General features: G+C 35.7%; 2 protein-coding genes across 6 annotated transcripts; one reads left to right on the forward strand and one right to left on the reverse strand.

Moving 5' to 3' along the window:
• On the reverse strand, positions 1-17920 carry Plk4 (polo like kinase 4). Of its 5 annotated transcripts, none has more exons than XM_046459610.2 (16): positions 17530-17920; positions 16889-16984; positions 15869-15964; positions 15675-15789; positions 12403-13426; positions 11526-11626; positions 8324-8694; positions 7363-7467; positions 6789-6891; positions 6082-6231; positions 5432-5565; positions 5241-5332; positions 4950-5097; positions 4104-4244; positions 2875-2981; positions 1-606 (listed from the first exon to the last, which is right to left on the reverse strand). In XM_046459610.2, the coding sequence occupies exons 1-16, from the start codon at positions 17557-17559 to the stop codon at positions 504-506; spliced, it is 2916 nt and encodes a 971-aa protein (XP_046315566.1). In that variant the 5' UTR covers positions 17560-17920; the 3' UTR covers positions 1-503. The 5 variants fall into 5 exon arrangements, with proteins under 5 accessions (XP_046315566.1, XP_058440053.1, XP_058440052.1 ...); XM_058584070.1 differs by having other exon boundaries at positions 8324-8460; positions 17530-17906; XM_058584069.1 differs by lacking the exon at positions 17530-17920 and adding an exon at positions 17118-17350 and having other exon boundaries at positions 8324-8460.
• On the forward strand, positions 17878-24458 carry LOC124103106 (endogenous retrovirus group K member 21 Rec protein). Its single transcript, XM_046459611.2, has 3 exons — positions 17878-18036; positions 21117-21438; positions 23128-24458. Exons 2-3 carry the CDS (start codon positions 21163-21165, stop codon positions 23170-23172), a joined length of 321 nt encoding a protein of 106 aa, XP_046315567.1. The 5' UTR covers positions 17878-18036; positions 21117-21162; the 3' UTR covers positions 23173-24458.
• The last annotated feature ends 477 nt before the right edge of the window (positions 24459-24935 follow it).

Here is a 24935-nt window from a genome sequence, read left to right on the forward strand (position 1 = left end):
TTACTTCTTGTTATATTTATTTTTTTTTTATAAAATGCATTTGCCAAAATGTTTAAGCAGACACTGGTGCTACAAAAATAAATATAAAACAACTATACATGTTTACATATGTTACTTATAACAAATACATATTATTTACATGTTCAAAAATTCCAAACTACAGCATATTTTGTCCATGATTCTCAACATGTCTGGGAAGTAGAGAAACAATAAAAGCATAAATACACCACACACCATTTATATTTTTGCTTTAAAAAAAACATTCAATACAAATATACTCAGTAAGCTTGAGGGTATGTTTTCAGAGCAAAGTTAGGCATCCTATTGTACTCTGCGACCAATTATTTGTTGACTCAAATTTCATTCAGTTTTCTCAGCACACATCCTTTACTGTACAGATTAAAATTCTCTTTAATAGGCTTTCTGAAGTTATATTAAATAAAAAGTCACTTTACTTGAAAGCCAACCAAAAAGTTATTTATTAAATGTAGGTATCTTTTCAATCAATGAAAACCAGGAGTTGCATTAGAAAACATCAACAGGATGGAAGAAAGACACTGTAATTTCTGTTTGATGTATTCCGGTAATTTTTCATTGTCTCCATACCTAAGAGAAGTAAAAGAAAAAAAGATAAAACCATAATCATCTCTCCATTCTTAAGGAATACCAAAACCCATATTATATTTTTTATTCTTCAATGACAAGAGATCTCAGGAAAAATCATCCACGTGGGGTTGGGGTTATGGCTCAGTGGCAGAGCACTTGTCGTGCACATGTAAGGCACAGGGTTTGATCCTTAGCACCACATAAAAATAAATAAAGATATTAAAACAATCAAACACAATTATTTATTAGTCACCTCAATCTAGTGAAGCATACCCATTTTTTTTCTTCTTAAAGTAGAATAATTAGCCAGGCATGGTGGCACAGGCCTGTAATCCCAGTGACTGGAGAGGATAAGGCAGGAGGATCATGAGTTCAAAGCCAGCCTCAGCAACTTAGCAAGGGCCTAAGCAACTCAGTGAGACCCTGTCTCTAAGTTAAAACAAAACACAACATAAAAAGGGCTAGGATGTAGCTCAGTGATTAAGCATTCCTAGGTTCAATCCCTGGTACCAAAAAAGAGAACAATTTATAAACATTTAAATAACAAGAAAATAAAAAACTCGAACTAACTATATTTTCTGAAACAAGGTTTCATTCCTTGAATGCTTTCTCAAGGAAACACTAAGTTAAACATGAATACATTTCTATTAGATGTTAAGAACTTGCAATTAACCTTGTCAGTAGAATTGCAGCATTCATCTGTGAACATGTATCCCACCCACTCTACATCTGCACCCTTCCACTTCCTGGAGCATTTAAAGTGTTTTTAACGATTCCTATGAGCAATTACTGAAGTGATGCTACTGCACATACACATGCATTTCACAAAAAGCATGAGAGCCACAAATTACAGTTGCCCTACACATGTCTACTACAACAGAAAGACCACATGAAGCAGCATGTTTCTGTTAGCACCGCCATGACTTAGGTCTTTCTAACAAGTCATGTTTTATTTATTTATATTTAAAAAAAAAATTATACCTTTATTTCACTCATTTTTTAAATTTTTTACGTGGTGCTAAGGATCCAACCCAGGGTCCCGCGCGTGCAAGATGAGCACTCTACCGCTGAGCCACAATCCCAGCCCAACAAGTCATGTTTTAAATATGGAAACTTTTTCATGCTATTGACAGATTTCTTATTTCTGGCATGATGCCCAGCACACATATTCATGCAGAGTGAATAAAAAGTTGTCACTTGGCATGTTTAGGGGACAGTTTCCAGAACCCTCATAGATACCAAAATCTGAGAATACACAATTCCATTCCATAACATGGATCAATATTTACATATCACCTATACACATCCTCCCATTTACATTAAGCCCTCTCAAGATTACTTGTAATATCAAATGCAATGTAAATTTTACCTAAATAGTTATACTGTATTATTTAGGGAATAAAAAAAAATTCTGTACACATTCAGTACAATCTTTTCAAATATATTTGACCTGTTGGTTGAACTGTGGATGTGGAATCTGTATATGGAAGGCCAACTGTTTACATTCATTAATCACTAGATCAGGGGATATACCGTTTCATTTGGGAAAAATAATCAAGTTTTTTAAATTTTATTTTCCAAATGCATAACTGGGTTTTTTGTTTATTTTTTTGTGGTTGTAGATGGACAGTATGCCTCTATTTTACTTTTATGTGGTGCTGAGGATTGAACTCAGAGCCTCACACATGCTAGGCAAATTCTCTGCCATTTACAGCTCCAGCCCTCAAGTTATCTTTAAAAGACAGATTTGTTTCTATGCTTTTTTTAGGTATACTACTTTCAACTTCATTAGAATTTTCTGCAAAGGTCCAACCTAGTTAGACTATGGAGTAAAGCTGCACAGAGGTATTAGGGATTTAGGTCAGGTGTAGAGCACTTGACTAGTATATGCAAGCCTCTAGGTTAAATTCCCAATAGCCTTGAAAAAAGGGGGTTACAAGTTATCTAACGACTTGAATGGATTAGGAGCAGATTATTCATACCAATTGCCCTGCATTAATGTAGATAATTATAAAATAGGCATTAGAAACATGATACGATCTTCTAAGAATAATGAACACTTTGAAGAATGGTAGCCAGGGGAGCGGTGGTGCATGCCTATAATCCCAGTGACTCTGGAGCTCAGGAGGATAGAAAATTCAAGGCCAGTCTCCACAAGTTACCCAGACTTTGTCTCAAAAAGCGAGACGGTAATTTTATTATTTTTGCATAGCAAGAAAGCGAAATGTATAAATGGTGTTATCTGAACTAGTATTTTTAAAAACTTACCTAGTTGTTTGACCATTTGGTGACGTGTAACTGATAGAAGATACTCCTGCCTGGACAACCAGCTGGGACCCATCATTAAACTGAACCCACACAGCTCCACTAGTTAACTAGAAGAATAATAAGCATACAAATTGACTCTGCAATAGAGGATCTGAGGTTCTTAAAAGGTACTCAAGTTGAACATATCAACAAGTTTTCTATAGTTTGAAACTCTCTCCAGTAACTGTAGATTTAGGACTGGAATAGTTTTAGCATTGAGAATATTCATGTCTTTTCTGGGTTAATCCTTTAATAGCTTAAGTACTATAATATTAAAATTATTCTAAATGAATCCCATTTCTCACCAATTTCCACTGTATGTGTTTACCCCCTCCCCTCACACAGTATTTTAACCCTTTCTTTGTCCTAGTGCCCCTAGAGTTTCTTCCTTGCCTGAAAATATTACATCATAGCCTTTGAGACTTCTTTTAGTGATTCATGTTAAATGGGGAGGCACATGATATAGAGAAACAAACACGGACACTGGAATCCGAGAGACCTAGGTTTACATTCATATTCTGCCCACCAACAAGTAGCATAGTTTAGGATCATCCAAGTCAATGTAACATTATGAACTGTAATTTTATTATCTTTAAAAGGGGATAACTTTACTAGTTTTTTTTGGATAAACTATATAATGTATATGAAAAATATGACATCAAAAAGCATGTCATATTACCTTATTACCTTATTACCCTCCAAAAGTAATAAGGGTGCATTGTTCTTAAGTGGAAAGTAAAGGGACATAAGCCATGCTTAAATCTCCACATTTTAAGCCTTCACATAATGTACACACGGGTTCATGCTGTGAGTTTGAAACTCAAAGTTGAATTAACTTTAAACACTTTAACTTTTCCTTCTTTTGCCAAATTAAAGTTAACTCTAGTCAGATTGATTACAAATGGTTTCTAAAACTCACAATATTTTGGATATTGTTCTGCACTAATCACAAGTAACCATTATCATGACCTGTACTTTAAAAACAATTGGTAGGCAATCTGTTAACAATAAAGTTTTCCACTGTATGCAAATAAAACATTAAAATGTTTTAATGATTTAACCAATATAAAAAAATAAAAACTTCTACTTAAACCATTAAAAGAATTTATATTTTTGGGTGATTGTCTAATCAGTGTGAAAACCAAAAGAAATTCATACTGAGAAAAGTCATTTTGGTAGAAACTTCTCACCTGTGTAGCCCAACCAACATTTTTCACAAAAACAGACTTCAAAAGTTGTGCTGATGTAGGAAGACAATCTTTTAGATTATTCGAAGAGACGTTTGTTCCTGAAGCTGTAGTGGTATGGCCAAGTCCTTCAGCTGTAACTATCTACAAACAGTAAAAACAGGAAGATATTATTCTTTACTGTTTTTATAAGCCAACTTAAGCAAAAAATAAGAATTACTGGATTTTCATTAGCTTAATTTTTTTTAAAAAACAAAAAAATTAAAAATATAACCACATTATTGAAAATGAGAAAAATACAGAAATGAAAATAATACAACTGTTATTTTCTTTTGCTTTGATCTTTTTCCCCAAGAGATTTTTTTCATAGCTTCATATCACTATATATATATATATATATATATATATATATATATATATTTATGTAGGACTAAACACACATATCCATTTTTTTAACATTGCATTTTTCTATATATATAGTCTTCATTGACATGATAGTTCATTGAGTAAATATAAGATATTTAGGCAGTTAATATTTTACTAGTAAAAATAAAACAACTATGTACATCTCAAAAGGTCAAATTAACAGTATGTGAAAGGCTCACTGGCTGGTTTAAAGGACTTAGAAGGCCTTTGAAGTTCAAGCAAGGAGTATGTGATACAGTGCCTCAGGAGTAGCCTGGAAAAAAAAGGTAGGTATACTAAGGCCTCTTCTATCTTGGGGGGCTAAGGGGAGTGGGGTAGTGCTGGGAATAGAACCTGGGTCCTTCATGAGGTATTTAATTTTTTATGAAGGGCATAAGGTGGTCCCTGAAGGGGTATGGACAGAAGTGACACAGATTTACTTACAGAAGGATTAAGTATGGGTGCCTGGGTTGGAGTAGCAGCACTATTCATGATCGATCTACCCAAAGATGGTGCATCTCTTATTGCGTAGTTTGGATCCACACAAGGAGGTGTTGACAGGGCCTTAGGTGAACTAGTATTACCAGGTTTTCTAAAGAAAGAAAGAAATGTTCAAATATATTCCTTTAAAACTTGCAATTTATAGATGTCTAAAGAATGTTTATGAAGTAAACCAAACTTTTTAAAAAAAATCTTATAAACTTTAGCCATGTTAAAAAATTTTTAAAAATTTACCTTCCCACAATTATTGGGAAAAAGGGAGCACTCCCACTCTTCTTTTCCTCTCCTGAAATTACAGATTCCAGTGCTAAACAAATACGATGAGCCTATTTCAAAAGAAGAGTGTTTTCTGTCAATATTTGACCTAAGTAATTTGTAATTAATTAATTATAATTAATTAGTATTAAAATCTATTAGGTATGTACCTCATTAGCATGGTCCATGTATATTTTTATTTCCTCTTTTAAGCTATGAATTTGATTTTCATCCTTTAAAGTGTAAGATTTCCCAGTCTTTTCAATTACTTGAATTAAATCTTCTGTTTTGTGTATTTTTGCTCCTAGAAAATAAGCATAATACTCTTTTTCAATTTATTTAGATTTATTTATTCATCATACCAGTATTTAATGGCTTTCAGATCAAGATATCATTTATATTCACTTACAAACATAGTTGATGGACAGCTATGTGTGTCATGTGTATCCCGTAAAAGATGTGTGACTTAAAAAGTAAATCATCTTTATAGAATACTTAAGACAGAATGTTCATTAAACCCAATCTTTCTGCCCCATTTATAATTCTTATAATTTGGTAAATGTCCACTTGAGTTTCTAATTAAAAAAAGGATACTGTTTCATGACATTTTTATATCATCAATCAAGGTAGGTACAGTTAAAATGAAGTGAGGTAGCGAAAGAGGACTAATATATATACAGATGATAATATAAATTATTTATAGGAAGGTATATATAAACAAACTTTGGTTAAAATGACTTGTCATGAATTAAAAACACAAGCACATGACTACCAAATTACAAACTACAGGAAAAAACATGTTTTAAAAAATAGTACTTACCATCATAAAACCAAACCTCAAAATCAGCATCAGGAGAATTCTCCATCAAAATACATTTAGCGTATCTTGTAAAATAAGTGATTTTGGGAGATTTAGATCTTACAAGCTGTACAAATCTGGAAGCATATTGATACTTTCGCCAGTATTTTTCTAAGGGGAAAAATTAGTTAATATTAAGGAAGAAAATATTGACTTGATATAGTTTTATCTACCTGTTGTGATTTTTAATAGGTTCTTGTTTGTTTCTGAAAGGCATCTCAATTAAATCTTATTGTTCAGTCCTTTCCCCCTGTTCATAATATGCAGAAGCTGCATCAGGAGTTAACTTTGATTAACTATAATTATAAATGAAAATGTATGTAGCACATGATTTCAAAGATCAAAAAAATAGATACTTCATATTGCAATTTTTAATGTGACTATAGCCACATTACTAATTAAATAAGTGCACCAATTATATTTTGGTGGTATGCGACTAATATTCCGGAGTTAGTTTTTACTTTTAAGCAGAATAAAGTAGTATTATAACACAAAATATGAATAGTAAACAACGAATTAATACGGTATATCAAATTGGACCAGATACCAAGTACAAGAACATAACCTCCAACATGACTAAAACCAAAATATTCATAACCTATCATACCAATATACAGAGTTTAAGTATATATACTCTCAATATTTTATTTCCTGTTAAGGTTACATACCTGGTAAATTGTCAAAGTTGTACCTACTGATGTTATCAGTAGGTAAGGGCGGTTTATCAGCAAGAGGAAAGCCTCTTCCATCATTTGGATAATATATAGTGATCTGCCAAAAAGTTTTTAAGACTTTTGATTATATACCAATAACTTAGAGTACTATATTTTGTTAACAAAATATGAAAAAGGTTCAAGCACAGTATTAAACATTATTTTATAGAAAATGGTATTCTCTAGCATTTTATTCTAATTTTCTTTTTAAACTTAAATCAAACTTCAGATTTTTGATACTAGTTATAAATTTTGTTTATTGCAGTGCTGAGAATCAAACCCAGAATCTAAAACACGATAGGCAAGCTGCGTACTGAACTATATCCACAGCCCTACAATTATTTTTAAAATGGAACTAATTTATTTAAACATGTTTGGCATGCTATTTCAGTTTTTGAATTACAGGGACTATCATATCAGAAGACTGCTTAAAAAAAAAAAATTTAGAGATCTCCAAATGAATCACAATGCTAAACTTAGCTTAGGGGAAGCTGTGAAGTCTCGAGATAATAAAATAACTGTACATTACCATATTCCCATCACTAGATATTTGAAGTACTTCTTTCACATATTCTTGAGATGCATATTCCTTTAGAAGCTCCACACACACCTCCTCTGAATCAAGTATGCTCACCTAAAGAGAAAATTTAAAAAAAAAAAAAAAAATCAATAAAAATTTTCTCATTTAAAACATCTGACACACATGATACTTGAGAAAATTACTTAACCATAGCAGAAACAAATATTAAAGTCAAAATGAAATAGCTGTTTCACTCCAACAGTCCAGACCAGAAGTATATTTGAACACAATTGTGAGCCATAAGGTGCAAAGATGAGAATGTACAATGAAGTGGGAAGGGATAAACAGTGAATAGAAAGAAAGCAGAAGGCAGGGCGGAGAATAAGGACTTAAAAGATAATAGCAAGCCAAACAAAGGCAAGACTGGGGGAAACGGGAAACACCAACAAATAGGATGAACACGGAAAAAAAAAAAAAATCACCATTCCCACTTCACAAGTTTTAAACTATAAAATGTACATACTCTTTTTCTTTTAAATAATTTTAGTTGTTAAAACATCAAGGTATAATTTCTTGTTAGTTTCTCTTGGTATTTAAGCCTAAGTTAAATGTAGAAATAAAAACTAAAACCAAAGGTTAATATTAATTCACTGATTTGAACTGTGCATAAACTAATATTTAGAACAGTATACAGCTAATATTATTTTTAAATGTTTTATATTCAAATCTACTTTCTAAAAACAGTAATTTAAAATTCAAAACTTATCAGTATCATTTCATTATTCATAAAAAGCTAGATGGAAACAAAAGCTATCTTTCCATGAATATTCAATCTTTTTTCTTTTTATATAAGTTTATCATGTACATATTCCAAAGTCCAGGGTATTATAGGGGACTAAAACGTCATGTTTTCAAAAACTGTATTTTTAAAATAGTATCAAAGAGTAACTTAGGAAAACAATGTACTCACCACAGCCTTTTTAGTTTTCTGTCTGATTGGTTTTAACCTGTGAGCAATCAAAGGAGACGTAATGCTTCGCAATGTGTGTTTCTGATATCCCACTGTTGACTCCATACCCCTAGTCTTGATTTGTTCTGAAAGAGGATCTAAGCCAAAAATAGGTTCTTGTTGAGTTATCTCAGGTTTATTGCGCAGTCTAGTCATATATTTCATAGTATTCAGCTGTTTTACAGAAGCTGCATTATCAGATGCATCAGAGTTCTTTTTGGCTCTTGTATCTCTCCAAGCATTTCTTGACATGTTTTTCTGCAAATCTGGATGTATAAGAAAATCTCTCTTTGGGCTAATGCTGTTGTGCTCAGTAGTTTCTCTTAAATGAGCTATCATATATATTGAAAAAAGCAGTTTAGTAAATAAGAAGTCACAAGGTTACATTGACTATATTAGCACCTTTTTTTTTTTTTTTGTATTGAAGATTGAACCCAGATTATTATGTAGGCCATGGAAGCACTCTATCCCTGAGCTACATCTCTACCCCTCTGCATTAAGGAAAAAAAAAAAGTTTTAGAAAAATAATAGTGTATTTTATTCAGGATTTTTACTAAATGAGCAGATTTTAGTTGCTATTGCCAAAGGGAGAACAGTCTGTGTAAATATGTGAGGTTATAGATACATTAATTTGTTCCAAAATAATAGCCATTTTACTATATATATATGTATAATGCTCTTATATACCTTAAATATGCATAAGAAAATTTTATTTTAAATAAGAAATTATTCTATAGTCTAATATATGACATAAAAAGTCAGTGACTTTAAAAGGGTATTTTAAACCAGATCACAAAAGATATAATAAGCAATCTACTTTTTAATCAAGGCAAAAACTAGTCACTGCAGGGTCACTGATAATTCTAATGTGAGATTATATTCCAACAAAAGCGTTTTTGAGAAGAATTCCCACATATCATTCTACCTAAATAAAAAACAAAACATAAATTTATTATTTAAGCTAAGGAACACCTATCCTATCTTTGCTTAGAAGGTATACAACTAAGGGAAAAAAACACCATGTGAATAGCTTCAATACTATTAATATTTTACATATATATGTGTGTGTGTGTGTGTACATATATATATAGTTATATAGTTATACCCACATTTTTTGAAGTTCTTAAGAATTTTACCAATTTGTGTTTTAAACTGTTATTCTAGAGTTCACATGGGAATATATACCACCCCCCTCCAACTCTCAAGGGTGGAGATTTGGCTAAGTGGTTGCTTGCTGGCAATGTACAATGCCCTGGGTTCAATCCCCAGTACTGCAAAATACAAACCAAGTGAAAAACATCTCTCCAACTCATTATGACAGAAAAAAAATCTTTTTTTTTTTTTTTTTTTTTTGGTACAGGGGATTGAACCAGAAACGCTTAACGAGTGAGTCACATCCTTATCCCTTTTTAATATTTTTTATTTAGAGACAGGATCTCAGTGAATTGCTTAGGGCCTAAATTGCTGAGGCTGGCTTTTTTTTTTTTTTAAGTTGTTGATAGACCTTTAGTTTATTTACTTACATGTGGTGCAGAGACTTGAATCCAGTACCTCACATATACTGGGTAAGCGCCCTACCACTGAGCCACAACTCCAGCCCCTGAGGCTGGCTTTGAACTCATGATCTTCCTGCCTCAGCCCCTGGAGATGCATATGCCCGGCCGAAAAAATATTTTGTACCAAAAATACTTTAAAATTATAGCAGCCTCATTACATTACTTTAAAGAAAAAAAAAAGGTTATTTTTCCATCTCAGACAAATCCATACTGTCAAGTAAAAATACTTGTAAATACAACAGAAGTAGAGCAAGACATACATTATCAGTTTTATCATTAAAAAAAACAACAAACAAACTTGAATTATTTCCAAGGATATTTTCAAGTACATAGGAAAAGATTAATTTCCTTTGGCGATTTTGAAAATCACATACATTTCTTTTGAAAAAAGAAAAAAACAAATAGACTCTTGAGATGACAAATAACACTCTGCTTAAATTACAGCCACTATGCACTCTTTTGTCTGTGAGGTAATACAACACTTAGTAAAAAATGATCTCCTTCTCTCCATATGTTTTATAATTTTCTCTCTCTTTTTTAATTATTATTCCCCATCCCACCTTCTGTGAATCTGTTATGTTCATTAATTAAGAATGTCTTAACCATTAAGTCCCAAGTTTTCTGTTCTGCCAATATTTCAATGAAATTGACAGATGTGCATTAAAATAGGTTGAAAATCATAATCTAAGCTTATATATCCTTTACATGTTTTCAAATGCTCTAATCATTCACCATATTACTTTTCTCAAAAGAATCATCTAAAAACATAATATTTATTTCAAAGTAAGTGGCATGTCTGTTGCTCAACTTAGTTTTTATAGGTGTCCCACATTTGGGATGGTGGGACTTACTGGGTTAATATTTACACTTTGCATCTATAAATAAAATAATGACTCGAATGACAGCTACTTGAAAATATCTAGGTTTTAGTAGCCATGTATTTAGATGTGAAATCCAACTGGCTGACTATAGTGTCCATATCGGCTTCTACTTAAAAATAAAGTCAAACATCTTTTAATTGTTTTATAGGCACTGACTTGGTACTTATTATGGAGAGTCTTCAAGAGAGGGCTTAAGAGAAAAGCTTCTAAGACAGACTACTTGGGTTGGATCCTGGCACTGTACTTAATGGCTGTGCAACTGAATTCTGTGTACAATTTCCTTAGCTATAAAATAAGAATAACAACAGTATCTTCCTCATGTTTTTGTGAGAATATAACAAATATATCATATATGTTGAGTATTAAGAATAATAGCTGACCTTACGGTAAATATTAAAAACATCAAGTTTTACTATAATAATTCAGCTTTATTGTAAGATGTTTTATTTTCTTTAAAAAGCCCCAAAAGAAAACTATAATGGCCAGGTGCACTGGCACCTGGAATCCCAAGGCTTGGAAGGCTGAGGCTCTAAGCAACTTATCAAGACCCTATGTCTAAATAAAAACTAAACAGGGCTGGGGATATGGCTCAGTGATTGAGTACCCCTGGGTTTAATCCCTGGCACCAACAAAACAAAACAAACAAAAAACAAAAACAAGGAAACTACAGTGCTAAAAAGTGTGTAAGTCATTAGTTTTTAATTAAATACTACATTTAAAACTCACCATTCATTTGCAGATTTCCAAACCACTGTTGTACAATTTCAGTTTGAGGTGTCTGGTCTGAAAATGGAAAAGGACTTTTTCCTGGACAAAGATGATTTGAACTAAAGAAAAAAAAAAATCCCCAAGTAATAAAAAGTTAAAGTAATTTAAAAAAATGATTAGGCAACTTTTTGTGGGGGACACTAGGGAACAAACTTATGGCCTACCATGTGTTCTACCATGGTACTTTACCCCCAGTACCTAGCCAACTTTTTAATGTAGAATAAAGACAAATGTGAATTCCAAAAAATTTTAGGATAACTGTAGAAAACAATATTTGCATAATTACATTGTCTCTAAAATGCTGAATTCCCATGCCAGAATGCCAGGGCATTGTGATGATGTTTCTATATGGCTGCTGCCCTTTAATAATTCAAGCATAAAAATCATAAAAAAATTAAGAGACATGCAAAAAAAATCATTAAAACAATTAGTTTTCATGTTAGAAATAGTATTAGTACTATAATTACTCATCACTCAGGCTCAACTTCTTTTTGTTTGTAGTTATTATTAGAGTACTTCAGGGATCAGATTTGTTTAATACATGGTGTTTTGCATATATATATGAAACTAAAAACTCCCAAGAATTAAACAGAGTAATAAACATGTTCATCAACACATACATTCACTTTTGAAGGACAGCTTAATCATAGCTCTAAATTAATATTCTAATTCTTTAGTAATAAAAAATGAAAATCATCATTGATAAGTGCCTCAGAAGCATCAGTTAAAAAAAAAGCATTAATTATTCATTGCCCTAGTAACCCCTTTATTTAGATGCATCTTCATATTTGTGCTAGTATGTTTACAGAAAATAAAATACTTATGATATTCTTACAGTGCTTGGTTGTTATCAGGTCTTTCAAAAGATCCAGAACTATGAGATGTCTTTTCTTTAAAGAAATGAAAAATATTGACATTGTTGTTTGTGGGTGGGTATCGGTCTTCATTTTCTTCTATTCCTGATCTTTTGGACTTTGAAAGTGTTTCTACTGAGTGACATCGTTCCATTGTATATGTTTTTGCTCGAGATTGACTATTAGAAGTGCCAGATCTATCAGAGGAATGGGCTCTACGGAGGTATCGAGAATGTGGCCTTTCTTCTGCATCTTGAATTACTCTTCCTCTTCCACTGTTACTGGTTTCATGTGCTTGATTTCCCCACTGAGTACAAAAACTGCTTCCATCTCCTGAAGAAAAGACACTTGAATTTTTATGCTTTGGAAATACAGTCATTTTATTTGGAAGTGGCTGGCTAATCAAGAGTCGTCTTCTGTCAAGTAAACTACCACTTACACTGGTACTGGAAGAAGCCGTAACTGCAGTAGAAATTGTGGCATGTCCACTATCAATCGAGTCTTCTACAGTTCCTAAATCTTTACTTTTTGTTGAAGAATTTCGGGACATAAAAGGATGGTCCAATATTGAAGACAGACTTAAACGATCTGCTGGATTTCTACGAAGTAGCTGGTGAATAAGATCCTTGGCCTCTCTTGACAAAAACGTTGGCATTTCATAATCTGCCAATACAACTTTATTTAATGTGTTCTTGACTGTGTCAGTGTCAAAAGGTGGTCTCCCAATTAGTAATGTATAAAACATGCAGCCCAAGGACCAAACATCAGATTCAAGTCCATGTGCACTTCGAGTTGCAATTTCTGGTGAAATGTAATTAGGAGTTCCACATAATGTATAGTGCTTTTCATGTGGCATTGTCAATTGAGTTGCCAGCCCAAAATCGGCAATCTTGATATTCATATTACGAGTAAGTAAGAGGTTAGAAAGTGTGAGGTCCCGGTGTAATATGCCATGAGAATGAAGATACAACATTCCTGTGATGATCTGGTGCATGAAGTGTCGAGCTGTGAGGATGCAAAAAAAGAGAACTTACAATTGAGAAGATTCAGCATTTAAAATACACTCTGAAACAGAGGCAGATATGCTAGAGTATAATATTAAATTATTAGCTTGCAGCTAGAATTTACCAAAGTGCAACTTTTGTGGTATTATAATATTAACCAATTTCTGTTAAATATACAAGGCAATAATTTTAATCTTTGCTATTCCCAATTAATGAGCAGTAAATTTCATTAACAATTGGGATTGATTAGGGAAATGATAACCAGAGTTGCCTAACAATTAAGAAAATTATTTTTAACTGTATGAACAATCCATAAATCTATACTAATTGTAAAAAAGAAAAGTTAACTTTTCTTTGTTATCTCCCAAACACTCCCAAAAAGTAGTCACATCAACAGTTTGTATATAATCTTTTGTTTCTCTGCTTGCTTATGTATATTTAAATCTATAGACATATTGTAATAAATGCTTTTTAAATGTATAGTTTTATTACATTTTATTTCTATGGCAGTACCATAGATCTATATTTTATTTAATTGCTGTTGAACATTTGGGTCACTACCACTATTTCAAGATTAAAAAAACACAACAATAAACATTTTTACACATGCTTGTTTTCTTGTGAATGTTACGGGAATTCCTCTATAGTACATTCAAGATATAGAATCACTGGACTGAAGAATAAGAAAACATACTATTTTATTATTAAAAGGCTATATTTGGGGATTGAGATTGTGGCTTAGTGGTAGAACGCTTGCCTAGCATGTGTGAGGCACTGGGTATGATTCTCAGCACCACATATAAATTAATAAATAAATAAAGGTCCATCAAAGATTACAAATTAAAAAAAAAAAGGCTATTTTCATGGAGATCCTTTAACGAGTAGGCTGTCTCAAATAAATGAGTGAAAAATGATACTTGTTATTTGGGTTAGCACCTTCATGATGACTACTGTGTTTGAGCATCTTTTCATATATTTTTTGGTTACTGGTACTTTTTCTGCCATGAGATAGTCTGCTCATATTCCCTACTATCTGATTTGATTATCTTTTTAGGTGTGTCTTTTTAAATATGAATTTCCAGTCATTCATGTGTGTGTGTGTATGTGTATATGTATGTACATATATATCACACATACACATATATAACGCATAAATATGGCTTTTGTGTGTGTGCTATTAGGGATCAAACCTATCTTTGTCTTTAAGTTTGTTAAAAGTACACAGAAGTTTTTAATTTTAATTCAAACTGATATTTTTTCCTTCATTGCTTTTGCTAGTTCTGCAGTAATCATCATCAATATGTATATGGATTTTTCAATTTGTACTACTTCTTCAGAATAAACTTCCAAAAATGGAATTTGAGTCAAAGAACATAAACATTTCTGAGTAAATATATATGACCAAATTGTGTTTCAACGGATTGAAATGCTCAAAAAGCTTATCAGAACCCATCTTTCTTAGCTCATTTACAATCCCAGTTAACAGAGGGGAAAAAAAAGAAAAAGAAAAAAGCTTAGTCTGACAATATATGGAACTTATTTGATTCTGATTTAAATTGTAAAAAATTATTTCTGAGGAACTAGGGAAGTTTGAAACTGACTTTGTATTCATAGTAAGGAATTATTCAGTGTAATAAAGACTTTGTGATTATCATTTTTTAACATCCAGATTCTGTAAAGATAAATACTCAAATATTTGTAGATAATAAGATGTTTATTAATATGCTTCAAAATATTCTAGCGAATTAGGGGATTAAAGAGTGGATAATTCTACAGTTTTTGGAAGCTGAATGATAAGTTTGAAGGGATTCACTGTACTCAGGAGATCCACGTTTTCTTTCTTTTTTGTGTGTGTGCCTGCGTGTGTGTGTGTGGTGCTGGGGATTGAACCAGGGCCTTGTGCATGCGAGGCAAGCACTTTACCAACGGAGGTATGTCCCCAGTCTGAGATCCACATTTTCTAAAACAAATGGTTTCAATGGCCGTCATCAGTGGCATTGTAAAAAGCATTCTATATTTGCAAGTTTACACAGTAAATTGCTACCAATAATTTAATTTAAAAATGTGTTTTGGGGGATAAATGACAAATTTCTTATTTTCTGCAATTCTTAAAATTGTTTTTAAGAAGTATAGCATTGTGTGTGCGGGATCCTTTTCTAGCCTAAGGTAACAACTGAAACAGTTTTATTAAATATTATAAAATAGCACATTTTTTCAAAACATTTTTGGAAAGTAAAAAAGAAGCTTACCTTCATTTTCTGAGAAAGGTTTCATTCTATTCTTTAGGTATCTGTTCATTTCACCATTATGACACATTTCTAATACCAGGTACACATAATTGTTATCTTCAAAATAGTTATATAACTGAAATGTAAAAAAGTATAATAAATTAGAATTAAAAAAATTCAGTATCCTGGGCTGCTTCTATAAAATCGTATCTTACCTCCAAGATAGAGGGATGTTTCAATTGACAATGTATTTTCACCTCATTTTGGACTCGCTGTACCATCCCAGCTTTGTACATGGCTTTTTTATCTATCTGAAAAAACAGAAAAGTTTTAAATGTTGATGGTTAAGTTTCAAATATAAATTGTTAAAAGTCATCTTTGATCAGGGTGCAGTGGCATATTCCAATTACTCAGTATACTGAGGCAGGAAGCTCGCAAGTTGAGGCCAGTCCCAAGAACTCAGTGAGACCCTGTCTCAAAAAGAAAAAAAAAGTGGGCTGGGATGTAGGTCAGTGGTAAAGCACCCCTGGGTTCAATTACTAGTGGCAAAGGAAGGAACTAAGTCACCTTTGAAAAGAAAGTATATTTTAATTTAAAATAGTTTGAAGATTTTTAATATATGTCTTTGAGATCAACTTACTCTGTTGGGTCTATTTTTTCCTCTGTTTATCTAGTAGAGTGGACACTAAGTAAATCTGTCCCATGCATTCTAGTACCCTCTGTCAATTTAAATACTTTAATAGCACAACTGTTCTATCCATAAGAAAAATCCAACTTTAGTCAAACTTTATTCCAAATTTCCTTTCCCTTTTCCAACTAGTTTAGATAAATAATTCTCAATTTGCTAATGTTTATGTTATTCCTATTAGATTAACTTCTATCAATAGAGAATTGTATTTTGGATTAATACTTATACTGTAATACAGAACTACACACAAATGTATTATTATAAAAAAATTATTTGATTTCTACACTTGACTCCAAGTATGCATAGCTGAAACACACCTGTGTACCAAACATTAATGAAGATAAAACATTTAAGCAAATTAATGCTCCCCCAAAACGTCCTTAAGCTGAACTGCTGAATTTATCCATATTGTCTTTTGCCTATATGATGTATTCTTTACACCATAATCAAAGAAAAGGTTGGTCAGTACGGAATTGTGACATCTCTAGTAGAACACCTTTAGTTATTTGCAAAGTACAGAAAAAAAAGTTGATTAATATAGTCTTACCATTTTGATTGCAACTTCCAAACCAGTGTGAATGGACTCAGCTCTGTAGACACCAGCAAATGATCCCTTACCGAGCAGATTTCCGACTTTAAAATCCTTAAAAAGTAAAATTAGATATTATGTGTGATGACTCTCAGGAGTAGAAAGGAAGAATGATACGAAGGGCCTGGAAAAATGGGATGCAAAGGGTTGAGAGGAGAATTTGGCAAAATCCAGGAAGGTATTCCACCTCGATATAGCAGGCGTCTGCAGCAGAAGGCATGGCGATGCCCTGCAGGACTCCCCAGCTTCCAGGCCGGCTAGACTGCGCACCCGGGCGACTCCACCGCAGCACAGGCTGCACCTCCTCCCGCCTCCAGCCAACACCTGGGAGCCCCGCCACAGCTCCCGCCGCGGCCAACCGCCATCCCCCGGGAGAAGGGGGAGGCGGCCTTGCTCCGGCCGGCGCGGCGGCTCCAGCGGGGTTACCACGGACGCGGCGGGGCCGGGGACGCCGCCCACCGGTGCCGCCCCCGCCCGAGCGGCGTCCAGAGGCTGGGTCCCGCCCCACCGCCGGCCAGGCGCCCGGCCCGGCCCCGCCCCAGCCGTGGGCTTCGCTCGCCCCCTTCCGATCCGCAGCCTCGGCCCGCCACTCCCTTCACCTCGATCTTCTCGCCGATGCAAGTCGCCATATTCTCAGGCCCGGGCCGGCGCTCCCCGGGTCAGGTCCCTTTTCACAGTCCCTTCGAGGTGGAGCTCCAGGCAGCCAGCCGGTCGTGGTGCCCATCAGGCTCTACCTTCTAGGCCGCCGCTCCGGGCGACGACGCTAAAGCCACCGAAGGAATTCCTCCACACCATCCGAGGCTTGGGCGGTGCCTCTGCACTCCCATTTTGAAAAACTCCCGCCGGTGGCTGTTCAAGGAGACTGGTGGTGACGTCAGGAGACGTCGCTCCGCAGAGACAGGCTGGCGCGCATGCGCGACAGGCAGTTCCCTCACGCGTGCGCGGCAGGCTCTCCTTTGCGCTCGCCGCAGCTTCCGGTACAAGAGCCGAGCGCCGGAAGCCCAGGCTGTCGCGACTGGCTGTGGAGTGCGCTGCCGTCCTGCCTGGTGAGAACCCAAGTGAGACCCGTAGAGCCGCAGGCCTTAGAGACGCGAGGTTTACTGCTGGTAAGTCCGCAGCTTCACCTCTGGAAGGGTACTGCCGCCTCCAGGGAGGGCTCAAAACTGCCGCGAGGGCGCGGGTGTGCTTCGTTGAGAAGTCTCCCTGGACGTGCGAGGCCTTGGTTTTTTCCCCCAATACCTTAAAACGAAACAAAAACCACAGGAACCATTTTAAAATCTCAGGTGTACACGCCACGGAAAAAGCACAGGAAAAAAAATCATCACCTTGATTGAGGAGAATCTCTTAGACCTCCCGGCTGACGGCAGAAGTTTCTCATAGCAGGTTAATGAGCACGGTGCTTTCGAAAAGGCATTCGAGGGAAGGACACGACTTTTGCGTTCGGGGAAACCACACGGTAGTTTATTCCGAGCCAGACAGGAGTGACCTAGGCCCGGGAACGCAGATTCCAGTTGCCTTGAAGTGTACTGAAGAAATCCAAGTTGGACACAGAGAACGAAGGTCGTCGTCCTCCGTGCACGTACCAGGGGTGCTGGGCTGAACACAGGTTAGGTCAAATGGGAAAATGGACTGCGTTCTCAGGGAGGTTGGTCAGGCTCTAGTTCTGGAATTCTGGGGAGTACCAGGGATTGAATCTGGAGATGCTTGACTACCGAGCCCCATGTCCAGCCCTTTTTTATTTTGAGACAGGGTCTCACTAAGTTGCCTAGGACCTTATTGAGTTATTGGGGCTGGTGTTGAACTTGAAATCTTCCTGCCTCAGTCTTCCCAGCTGCAGGGATTACAGGTGTGTGCCACCAGGCCCAGCAGGTTCTGTTCTTTTGCCTAATTGTCATGTCAGGGTTAAGTCAGATGCAGATGATCAGAAGTAGTGGATTTTTTTCTTAGGGGCTGAAGTAACCCTTGTCTCAAAAGCTGCCAGTGCCTTACCTCTCAGCTTGCCTTCCATTTTGTCTCTATTTGAGAGGAAATAGTTGGCAACTGGTGCTTGCTTGAAGAATTCTATCATAGTAGTTTATTGTGGAATATTTAAAAGAAACCTCTCCAGGGTAGGGTTGATGCACTGTTTGCAGATAAGACAATTATGGTTTTTTTCAGGAAGGTTCTAAAATAAATGCACAAATTTCTGTCTATTTCTAAATTGAAAGCTGTGGAGAGTGGATGAGCCCCGGGTCTCCACTGATCCTGCGGGATCATCAAAAGCCAATCCCATGAAACATTCTTCGCCAAAAAGGCAAAGATATTAATAATCTTGACCCTCAGCTCTGATGCTAACAGTGACATTCCAGGACAATGGGTTTCCTGGGTGCAGCAGGGTATTCCTCACACTTGATACTGTTTTTGAAATTAAAATTAAACAGTAGGATAGCTACAAAAATGTTTCTAGTTTTGAAACTTTTTAGTGCACAAAGAAACTTTTTTTTTTTTTTTGTGTGTGGTGTTGGGGATTGAACCCAAGGCCTTGTGCATGTGAGGCAGGCACTCTACCAACTCCCCAGCCCGCAAAGAAGCCTCTTGGTAACTTCAAATTAGAATAGACACTTTATGTACTCTTAATGACTTCCAAAAACTTCTGAGTGACATTGATTGATTACGTCCCTCTTTAAAGTTAACTACATCAAAGTTAGTTAGTTCACTATCCTCAAAGGCGAACCTCTGTCTCCTCAACAACTGACTTCAGAAGCTAAAACTGCACTGACTCAGGAACACTGTTCTTCAAGCAGCCCAGCTTACTATGGTCAATCTAAATAGATCTATTCAAGTAGTGACTTTTCCTGCTACTCATATCCCTACAGGAATTCTTAGGCAGGAAACAAAAATTATAAAATGGCTTCACCTGCTACATTCTCCTAAATCCTTAATGCCATTTTCATGATTAGTTGCTCAGTTAATTTCAAAAACTCAATGAGTACAGCAACTCTTAGGGCTAGTGCATTCCCTTATTGTAGTTCGTTTTACTACTGCACAACAAGGTTGGCTTTGACAAAATTCTGCAAGTTGACGGATTACACTTGCTAATTTTTCTGGCCAAATTGATAGCTATTTACACTTTGATAAAATTTCTATAACAACTTTTGTTTTCCCTAAAATTGTTTGCACTAAACCAATTTCTCAGGCTCTAATGGTTTTTACTGATGGGTCCAGCTCAGGGAGGCCAGATTAAAATTTTTGCCTTACAACCCTTTTCATCAGAATCTATAAATATTTACAGTGACAGTCCTTATGCAGTGGGGGCAACTCAGGTAATTGAAACAGCCACTATTGGTCATATTAACTCTGAGGTATTATTTTAGCTTTTTAAATCTTTACAAAACTCTATGCAACAATGTTAGCTTTTTTTTATTGGACATAGTTGAGCTCATTCAGGTCTCGCAGGACCTTTTGTAGAAGGAAACAATGTTATAGATCATCTTGTTGCATCAGTAGAATGTGTATCACCTTATTCCTCTCTCAGGCATCACATGCCCTACATCACCAAAATGCTTCCAGTTTGCACAAAGAATTTCACCTCTCTAGGGAGCAGGCTTGGACCACAGCTAAACAATACCCTCAATGTATTATTCACCCCCCAGTCTTATTAACTGGGATAAATGCTCGGGGCCTTAAGCCAAATCACATTTGACAGATGGAAGTTCTGCATGTACAAGAGTGTGGAAGACAACAGTAGGTACATGTGTCTGTTGACACCTATTCTATTATTTTTGCTACAGCACAAATGGGAGAAAGTGGTAAAGGTCATTAGTTATTGGCTGATTTTGCAGTCATGGGCAAACCAGTTCTTTTCAGTGCTTTTGTGTTTCTTATATTATTCATAAGATACGAATCCCATAGAATACTCAAGGACCAGGAATAGTAGAATGTGCCAATAGAATGTTAGAAATTCAACTTCAGAAACAAAAAGGGGGGGATAGGTATTATCCATCTCCACAGAATCAATTGCATCATGCTCTTTTTATTTTGAATTTCTTAAATTGTAATGAGAAGGGCTGCACTGCAGCTGAGAGACACCAAGTCTCTGGTTCAGCTTGTTCAGCAGGAATGGTATGATAGAAAGATTTACCATCAGGAAAATAGAATGGGCAGGATCCAGTAATGACGGGAAGAGGTTATGACTGTATCTTTCCAGAAGGTGCTGAGAAGCCGATTGGGTATCTGAGAGAGGAGTCATCAACATGGATCCAAAAACTGAACACGAACCCGAATCCAAAAGACTGAAGATCACACCATCAATAACGGTACCGACACAACAGCTACCTTTAAACATGCAGCCAAGCAAAGGAGGCAAGAAAAAGGAAGGAGCAACAAAAAGCACACTACGCGTAAATCCCCCGACATGGAGTCAGATCCAGAACTTGGCAAGCAAAGCTCAGGGAGTGATTGAGAAGCAGGGGGTCCCTGAGACACCAGCTACCATGTTTATGGCAATGCTGGCTGTTCTAAGTTGTCAGGTATGTATCGTAACGAGAAACTTATTGGACATATTTTCCAGGTCCTCCATTAATTAATCCCACTACCTGGGCTGGAGGATCTGTTCCAGTGTTTACAGATTAGTCTGCCATGGGGGGGTTGTCAATCTGATTTTCATATTTTCCCTCTTATTTCTTTAATTTTCTTATTCTGGGTATACTGCTGAGGTCCCTATGTCCCAGGAATCCTATGGTGGTACTTGTGTTGCCGGTTTCCAGTCCTTCTTTAGGATTTGAAAAAATATATACAAACTATTATCAAAATAGATTTTCCTAAATAAGAACTCTGACAACATCCTCTGTTCCCTTATTGCCCAAATTCCAGCACTTCAGAACTGGGAACTTTTCCTCAGTGGTGAGATTGTGCTAATTTAGTTCCTGTAAGACATATTTGCAGTCCAAGTCATATGTCCTCATAAGTTTGATTTGGAACATTCTCATAATGAACTCATGACCCCTGGAGGGTTTGTTAGTAAAATCTGACCTCAAGATCAGGAGGCATTCAGAAGAATTTATGGCATCTAGCTGCTATTTTAGATTTTGTTAATTTTACTAGTCAGTTGCTTTCACATCTAACCACTGATTGTACCACCAACTCATTTTATGGTTTGTGGTTGTGTGTTCAGTCTCTTTATGCATTATTAACAGGAAATACTAATCTCACAAAAATGGGCAGTGATCACTATTTTGTAACGAGTACTAACTGTAATCTTACTAATTGTGTGACTAATATAACAAAAATCAAGGTATTTTGGTTTTATACCAGCCTTCCTTTCTTATGCTTTCCACCAGCATCACGGATGACTGACATTAAGATAATAGGGCTAGGTTGGCATGGTGGTGCACACCTTTAAGCCCGGTGGTTTGGGAGGCTGAGGCAGGAAGATCACAAGTTCAAAGCCAGCCTTAGCAAAAACGAAGCACTTAGCAACTCAGAGAGACCCTGTCTCTAAATAAAATGCAAAATTGGGCTGGGGATTGGCTCAGTGGTCAAGTGCCCCTGAGTTCAATTCCTGGTTTACCACCACCACCACCGCCCCCCAAAAAAGATAACAGGGCTATAATTATCAAGAACTTCATAATCAGCTGATTCAATCTTCTGTGCTATGGGACTTATAGTCTTTGGTATTGTAACTTTAATTATATTGCGATTGTTTCTACAATCACTGCCTCTGACATTCTGGTACAGGATATCCAACTCATTTTGTCAATGCTTGACACAAAATACATTAAGAACCCTGTAAGATCAGGAGAATACTGATAATAAACTTAAAGCTAAGTTAAATGCTTTAAAACCTAGTGTAATAAACTTAGGTAATCACATAGTTTTAAGGTCAGAGGACAATTACAGTGCCATGTTGCTTATCAGTTTATTTATGTAATACCTGTTTTACATGTTAATTCCCAGTGGGGTTAGAAAAAATAAAGATACATCTATTAGCAATTTGAAATCATAAGTGTTAGTTTATATCTTTTACACCTACACCATTAGATCCAAGTCAAGCAAAAAAGCAAGATTCCTATGTTATCTCCTGCCAATTTTGCAAAAAAAAAAAAAACAACTGTTAAATGACTTAAATGGTTTTAATCCTTGGAATATGCTAAAACATACTACATGGTATCCTATAGGGCTTGTTTCCTTATTTTTAATTTTGTATTATTTTCTCACAGTCAAATGCAGTCTCGTCAAATCCCAGTTCCAATACCTCCAAGTAGACATGCATCAATTGCAGTTAAAAAATAAGGTGGAGATGTGGAGAGCAGATGAGCCCCTGGTTGATGTCAGCTGATCCTGTGGTGTTGGCAAAAGTCAAGTCTGGGAAACATTCCTTGCCAAAAAGGCAAGGATGCAGCAGGATGTTCCTAGCATTGCAACAGTAGGGTAACTGCAGAAATAGTTCTACTTCTGTAACTTTTTAGTGTGCAGAGAAGACTCTTGGTAACTCACAAGACTTGAACAATTTACATTGCCCCTCTAGTTAAACTTCCTAATTATGAGACCCTTTATAATAAACTTGCAAAGCTAGTTCTGGGTCACTGTTCCCCCATCAGAGTGTCCCAGTGTCCCATAGTCCCAGCTTTACTTCAGAATGTCTCTGTTTTTCTCCATCTCCCATCACCCCTACTTGAGGTCCTTTGTTGATGCTGCGTGGGTCTGGCAGAGAGCTGAGTTCTACATTAATGAATAACTCAAGTTTGTCTACAGAGAAGCTATAAGAAAAATCTCTGTTCAGAGAAAAATCAGCTTTCCCCCTTCATTTCAGGCAGTCCTTGTTATAATTCTTTTTTTTTTTTTTTAAGGTTTTTAAAGGTAGACATAATACATTTATTTATTTATTTTTATGTGGTGCTGAGGATTGAACCCGTCGGCCTACGTGTTCAAGGCTGAGCTGTAACCCCAGCCGCCATGCATTATAATTCTGGAGCAATTCTCTTTGAGTTCCCAAGAACCCAGACTTGCTTTTGCTATTGACTTGGCAGAAGTTCCTGCAAAGCATTTTTTTTAACTTTATATTTAGAAATAATTTTAATCTTATATAGTTATATAGAATTCCTGAATTGTCTCTTATTCGGATTCCCCCCCACCCTTTTTTTTTAAAATTTAGATACAGGGTCTCACTGAGTTGCTTAGTACCTCCCTGTTGATGAGGCTGGCATGATCCTCCTCCCTCAGCTTTCTGAGCTGCTGGGATTACAGGCATGCTCCATTGTGCCTGGCTAGATACATCAATTTTTAAAAAATAGTTGAAGATGAAAAAAATACCTTTAGTTTTAGGATAGAACCTAGTGCCTTACACTTGCTAAAAAAGGCGCTTTAGTATTAGAGCCCCAGCCCCAGCCCAGATTCATCAATTCTTAACATTTTGACCCATTTAACATTCTCTTTACTGCAAGCCTACTATTTATATTTATGAAATATTCTAAAATAGCTTACCCCAAATTTCTGTATGAATTACTAAAGAACAAGGATCATTTTTTTAAATAAAGATGTTTGACACTGATTATCATGTTCTGATGTCAATTATTCCAATAATGTCTGTTTTAAGCAGTTTTTCCTCTATTACAGTTTAGTACACATTGCATAAAAGTTGCCATGCCTTTAGTCTCTTTAATATGGATGGATTTCTTATAACATTGAGATGTTTCTCTTGTCACTCCAGAATTGTTATAATTTACAAATAAAATTTATATTACTCCAGTTTTGTTGTGTGACTTTATACACATTGTGAAATGATTACAGCTAAAACATCTATTGTCAGTTTCCATGTGTGTGTGGTGTGAAGGCTAATTATATAGCATTCCCTAATTGGGGTTTACCTGATGTTTCCTCATGATTAGATTGTTATTCATGTCTGATTGTAATATCACAATTTATATTCAGTTCTGTTTCATGCCTGTCCCAGTGTTATACTATTTTAACTGCAGCTTAATAGGTGTGTCAGTTTTGTCCATCTTTTCTAAGATTCATTCATTTTTTT

The sequence above is a fragment of the Marmota monax genome, unplaced genomic scaffold, assembly GCF_021218885.2.
Source record: "Marmota monax isolate L192 unplaced genomic scaffold, Marmota_monax_Labrador192_F-V1.1 WCK01_AAM20220418_F8-fsc00039, whole genome shotgun sequence".
Classification (NCBI taxonomy): Eukaryota; Metazoa; Chordata; class Mammalia; order Rodentia; family Sciuridae; genus Marmota; species Marmota monax.